Source organism: Budorcas taxicolor, chromosome 15, assembly GCF_023091745.1.
Source record: "Budorcas taxicolor isolate Tak-1 chromosome 15, Takin1.1, whole genome shotgun sequence".
Taxonomy (NCBI): Eukaryota; Metazoa; Chordata; class Mammalia; order Artiodactyla; family Bovidae; genus Budorcas; species Budorcas taxicolor.
The window spans coordinates 76,014,101-76,020,415 of NC_068924.1; the positions used below are offsets into that span (position 1 = coordinate 76,014,101).

At 39.9% G+C, this 6,315-nt stretch overlaps 1 protein-coding gene across 1 annotated transcript; it reads right to left on the bottom strand.

Annotated features, from left to right (window-relative positions):
- Positions 1–5,049: 5,049 nt before the first annotated feature.
- LOC128060110 (olfactory receptor 4C45-like) lies at positions 5,050–5,976 on the bottom strand. The gene has a single exon (XM_052652393.1). The coding sequence runs from the start codon at positions 5,968–5,970 to the stop codon at positions 5,050–5,052; it is 921 nt and encodes a 306-aa protein (XP_052508353.1). The 5' UTR covers positions 5,971–5,976.
- Between the last annotated feature and the right edge of the window lie 339 nt (positions 5,977–6,315).

Genomic DNA, 6,315 nt, shown 5'->3' on the forward strand with positions numbered 1-6,315 from the left:
GCCTGGCCTGCTGCAATTCATGGGGTCGTAAAAATCGGACACGACTGAGTGACTGAACTGAACTGAACTGAAGGGTAGGTTCACCATTATGTTCAAATAAATAAATATTTTAGACTGAGGTTTTCTTGGCTTGAGACGTAAATAAGGTCAGAAATCTGTTGCCTCCAAAACACATAGAGTGAGTGCTCAGGTCAAGACTTTATTTACAGAAAGGGCTCAGTAAACAGCTATTGTCATCAGCATTACCAGTATCATCATCACCATCATCCTTTTTTCTACATCATCCTGTGACATTCCATGTTTCTTGGAAACTACTACTATGTGTTTAAAAGATAATTTTGAGTTTTTAAATACACAGTTGCTTATATATATATATATTTCAAAATAATCACTCATAGGAGATTATGGCAAAATATCTATTGTTTAAAGCCCTTATAAATACAGTGAGATGTTTGCAGATGTCATGATCCTCTACATAGAAAACCCTAAAGACTCCACCAGAAAATTACTAGAGCTAATCACTGAATATAGTAAAGTTGCAGGATATAAAATCAACACACAGAAATCCCTTGCATTCCTATACACTAATAATGAGAAAATAGAAAGAGAAATTAAGGAAACAATTCTATTCACCATTGCAACCAAAAGAATAAACTACTTAGGAATATATCTACCTAAAGAAACTAAAGACCTATATATAGAAAACTATAAAACACTGGTGAAAGAAATCAAAGAGGACACTAATAGATGGAGAAATATACCATGTTCATGGATCAGAAGAATCAATACAGTGAAAATGAGTATACTACCCAAAGGAATCTATGGATTCAATGCAATCCCTATCAAGCTACCAGTGGTTTTTTCACAGAGCTAGAACAAATAGTTTCACAATTTTTATGGAAATACAAAAAACCTCAAATAGCCAAAGTAATCTTGAGAAAGAAGAATGGAACTGGAGGAATCAACCTGCCTGACTTCAGTCTCTACTACAAAGCCACAGTCATCAAGACAGTATGGTACTGGCACAAAGACAGAAATATAGATCAATGGAACAAAATAGAAAGCCCAGAGATAAATCCACGCACCTATGGACACCTTATCTTTGACAAAGGAGGCAAGAATATACAATGGAGTAAAGACAATCTCTTTAACAAGTGGTGCTGGGAAAACTGGTCAACCACTTGTAAAAGAATGAAACTAGAACACTGTCTAACACCATACACAAAAATAAACTCAAAATGGATTAAAGATCTAAATGTAAGACAGAAACTATAAAACTCCTAGAGGAGAACATAGGCAAAACACTCTGGCATAAACCACAGCAGGATCCTCTATGATCCACCTCCCAGAATTCTGGAAATAAAAGCAAAAATAAACAAATGTGATCTAATTAAAATTAAAAGCTTCTGCACAACAAAGGAAACTATAAGCAAGGTGAAAAGACAGCCTTCTGAATGGGAGAAAATAATAGAAAATGAAGCAACTGACAAACAACTAATCTCAAAAATATACAAGCAACTCCTGCAGCTCAATTCCAGAAAAATAAATGACCCAATCAAAAAATGGGCCAAAGAACTAAAATAGACATTTCTCCAAAGAAGACATACAGATGGGTAACAAACACATGAAAAGATGCTCAACATCACTCATTATCAGAGAAATGCAAATCAAAACCACAATGAGGTACCATTTCATGCCAGTCAGAATGGCTGCGATCCAAAAGTCTACAAGCAATAAATGCTGGAGAGGGTGTGGAGAAAAGGGAACCCTCTTACACTGTTGGTGGGAATGCAAACTAGTACAGCCACCATGGAGAACAGTGTGGAGATTCCTTAAAAAACTGGAAATAGAACTGCCATATGACCCAGCAATCTCAATGCTGGGCATACACACTGAGGAAACCAGAATTGAAAGAGACATGTGTACCCCAATGTTCATCACAGCACTGTTTATAATAGCCAGGACATGGAAGCAACCTAGATGTCCACTAGCAGATGAATGGATAAGAAAGCTGAGGTACATATACACAATGGAGTATTACGCAGCCATTAAAAAGAATACATTAGAATCAGTTCTAATGAGGTGGATGAAACTGGAGCCTATTATACAGAGTGAAGTAAGCCAGAAAGAAAAACACCAATACCGTATACTAACACATATATATGGAATTTAGAAAGATGGTAATGATAACCCTGTATGCAAGACAGCAAAAGAGACACAGATGTATAGAACAGTCTTTTGGACTCTGAGGGAGAGGGAGAGGGTGGGATGATTTGGGAGAATGGCATTGAAACATGTATACTACCATGTAAGAAATGAATCACCAGTCTAGGTTCGATGAATGACACTGAATGCTTGGGACTGGTGCACTACGATGACCCAGAGAGATGGTATGGGGAGGGAGGTGGGAGGGGGGTTCAGGATTGGGAACTCATGTACACCCGTGGCGGATTCATGTTGATGTATGGCGAAACCAATACAATATTGTAAAGTAAAAAAAAAAATACTGTGGGAGCTAACCTGGTAATAAAATCTTAACAACATTAGAAATGCAATGCTGGCATCACCTTATTTTCAAATTCCTGGTTGGGAACTCTGCTGAAAACAAGTTTCTGAAGTCATCCCCATAAATTACAAACTCTGTACAGAGATTGATCTCTTGGTCATTCCAACTGAGCTCTCCTTTTGTTTCTTTCTTCCAGAGGATGAAAACAGGATAAAAGGATTCATTATCAGTGAGAGCTTCTGAAATAAGTGCTGCTCAAGCTTCCCTGGCAGTTCAGCTGGTAAAGAATCCGCCTGCAATGCAGGAGACCCCGGTTTGATTCCTGGGTTGGACAGATCCCCCGGAGAACGGATAGGCTCCCCACTCTAGTATTCTTGGGCTTCCCTGGTGGTTCAGCCGATAAAGAAGCCACCTGCAATTAGGGACACATGGATTCAATCGCTGGGTTGGGAAGATCCCCTGGAGGAGGGAACTGGCTACCTACTCCAGTATGCTGGCCTGGAGAATTCAGCGAACTGTATAGTCCATGCGGTCACAAAGAGTCAGACACGACTGAGTGACTTTCACTTTCAAACAGCTCATAGCTGATCCTACTGGCCCTCCCATTTGTCACTATAGAGATATTTAAGTGCAGTTTAATCCCAGAATAGGGCATTGGTGAGGGACTAGCTCTAAGTATTCAGAGAACTGCCTGTTGGCTGAGATGACACATTTTGCAGTGAAGTGAATGGATGGGATGGATGTTTGGTCTCCCTGACATCCTGGTTAGTGAATAACAGCAAGCTGCTCTCGGACTGCTCTGTTAGGAACCACTGTCCCCAGCATAGTTTATGCTCTTGTGGAATCTCTGAAAGTTGAAGCAAAGTCCAAGCAATTTTTGTTAATTTTCAGCTGACTGAGTTTTCCACTTGAAGTCATTTAATTGGTACAATTTAAGGAAGCATGTAATGTTATTTTCCTATTTGTTGTTGTTGCTTAGCTGCGATGTTGTGCCTAACTCTTTGCAGCCCCATGGCCTGTAGTCCACCAAGCTCCTCTGTCCATGGGATCTCTCAGGCAAGAACACTAAAGAGTTGTCAAGTCCTCCTTCTCCAGCGGATCTTTCCAACCCAGGGATGGAACCTGTATCTCCTGCTTGGCAGGCAGATTCTTTACTACTGAGCCATCTTGGAAATTCTGTTTTTTTTTTTTTAATATATTAAAGGTGAAAAAAATAGAGAGGTGAAACAATTTTCTAACATTTACTGGAATAAGTAATGCTGGAGACAATTAGAGAAATTAAGCATCTTTTGTCCAAAGCACTTAATCTCTATTTTTGAATCTCTTAGAATTTCATTATGTACATGGTATAGATTCTTTAGCTCAGATTTGTGATTTTATGCTGTTCCATGACAGTTCCATGACTTGTTCTTAAATCACTGGAAATTTCCTACAGCTGCTATTTTGTCTTCAGAACCTTCTTTTCCTTTGTCTGTGTCTAAAAGGAGACTTTAATGTGTAGATCTTTTCATTAATGTCTAAGCAGACTTAGCTCTATGGGCTTTATCAACTATGTTTATTTTTGCCATCCAATTCTGTTTCTAATTCTTTTTGTAAACTCTTGTATACTACAGGGAATGATGAAATGTAATTTTCAAAAAGTACTTTTGTGCACAAATGTTATATTTTGGGGATTGTGATAAGTAAAAATTTCTTTTTATTGCTGTGTTTACTTTATTTATAAACCTCTCAAACCTAGAAAGATCAGAAAAAGTGTATAAATGTACTTTTTGAAAACTTATTTCCTACTGTTCTGTCCTTTTTTCATTTGTAGTTGTCTTTCCTCTTTTAACATAAAACTTCATTCTAGCTATGGTGCTGGGTATAATGAGTGTTCACAAATATTGCTGTTGATCTGTTTTATACCCACACTCAGGGCAACATTATGACTTTTGTGGACCCTTGGTACTTTCTTCCTCTTGGGTCTTCTCCTCCATCAAAATGTTAAAAATTATCTTTTCTCACTGCATGGTTGTATAGCCATTACACAAATTACACAAATTCTACCCATAGAAGGCTCAGTCATGTCTGACTATTTGAGATACCATGGACTTGTAGCCTACCAGGCTCCTCTGTCCATGGGATTTTCCAGGTGATAGTACTGGAGTGGATTGCCATTTCCTTCTCCAGGGGATCTTCCTGACTCAGGGATCAAACCCGGGTCTCCCACATTGTAGAAAGACTCTTAACTGTCTGAGCCACCAGGGAAGTCCCCTGGTTGTATAGATGACTATAATCTAAGCTGCGTTTAGAGTATATTAATTTCTTTCTTTCTGTTGTAAAAGAAATTAAAACATTTCAGGGCCTCCTAAGACTATCGTGGGCTCTCAGCACTCTGTGTACTACGCCTTCTGAATATCAACCCTGGCTTACAATGTATTAGCCCCTAGAGAAAATTGATCCAGACAGGAGAATCATCCCAGTTCAATCAATTAAGAAGGGAAGAAAATTTCTGTAAAATATCACTAGATTTTTCTTTTTTTGCCTAAATACTCACACAAGGTTTATTCATCATCAGTTTTCATTATTTGTCCCCAGAGCTTCTTCGTGACATTTTTCACTTCTGCATTTCTCAGGGTGTAGATTAAAGGATTCAGCAAAGGAGTTACTATGGTACAAAACACAGCCACAGCTTTGTCAGTGGGGAAGGAGGCCGTGGGTCTTAGGTAGAGAAACGAACAAGGCACAAAGAACAAGATGACAACCGTGACATGAGAGGCACAGGTGGACAGGGCTTTGCGACGCCCTTCAGAGCTCTGAGTCCTCAGGGAGTGCAGGACGACAACATAGGAAGCAACCAGCATCAAGAAAGTTAGCAAACACAGGGACCCACTGTTGGCAGAAATCAGGGGCCCCAGAGTGTGCATGTCTGAGCAGGCCAGCTCCAGGAGAGGTATTAAATCACACATAAAATGGTCGATGACGCTGAGACCACAGAATGGTAACTGAACCATGAACACAATCTGGATCCCTCCATGGAGAAAGCCTAAAGCCCCAGCCGTTCCAACCAGGAGCGTACACACAGGTCGGCTCATGACAGTCATGTAGTGCAGGGGCTTACAGATGGCCACATAGCGGTCATAGGCCATGACAACCAACAAGACAATCTCGGCTCCTGCAAAGAAATGTTCACCAAAGACCTGAGTCATGCAGCCACTGAAGGAGATGGTGTTCTTTCCAGAGACCAAGTCAAAGAGCAACTTGGGTGCTATGGAGGAAGAATAGAAACCATCTATCATGGACAAATAGGACAGGAAAAAGTACATGGGAGAACCGAGGGCTGGGCTGGTGAAGACGGTGACGGAGATGAGCAGGTTACCCGCCAGTGTGAGCAAGTAGATGATCAAAAGCAGAGCAAATAAGAGCGTCTGCAGTCCCGGATCCTGGGTCAGGCCCAGTAGGATGAATTCTGTTACATTGCTCATCCTTTCCCTCAGTTCATCTTGAGTTGTAAGCAGATAGTTGATCTGGAAAGATCACAATATTTCTCAGTGATGATATTTTAAATTCTATGGAAAAAACTCCATCATCTCTTTAGCCCGGGTCCCTGGGACTGGTGGAGCTACTCCTTTCACTTACCTCTGATATTTTATAGACAGTTGTAAACAAGAATGGGAGGAGTTTACATTTCTCCTGATTCATATCATTTAAGTATATTGTGACAATACCTTACAAATGCCACAATAAGAGCAAGATGTTTTTTATGAATACTGACATGCAGTTAACTTCTAAATTTTCTTTTTAGCTCTTAATGTCTCACAGATAGCCTT

Bases quoted from the DNA above. Each gene is read 5' to 3' on its own strand.
- LOC128060110 (XM_052652393.1), bottom strand. From the start codon at position 5,970: ATGAGCAATGTAACAGAATTCATCCTACTGGGCCTGACCCAGGATCCG.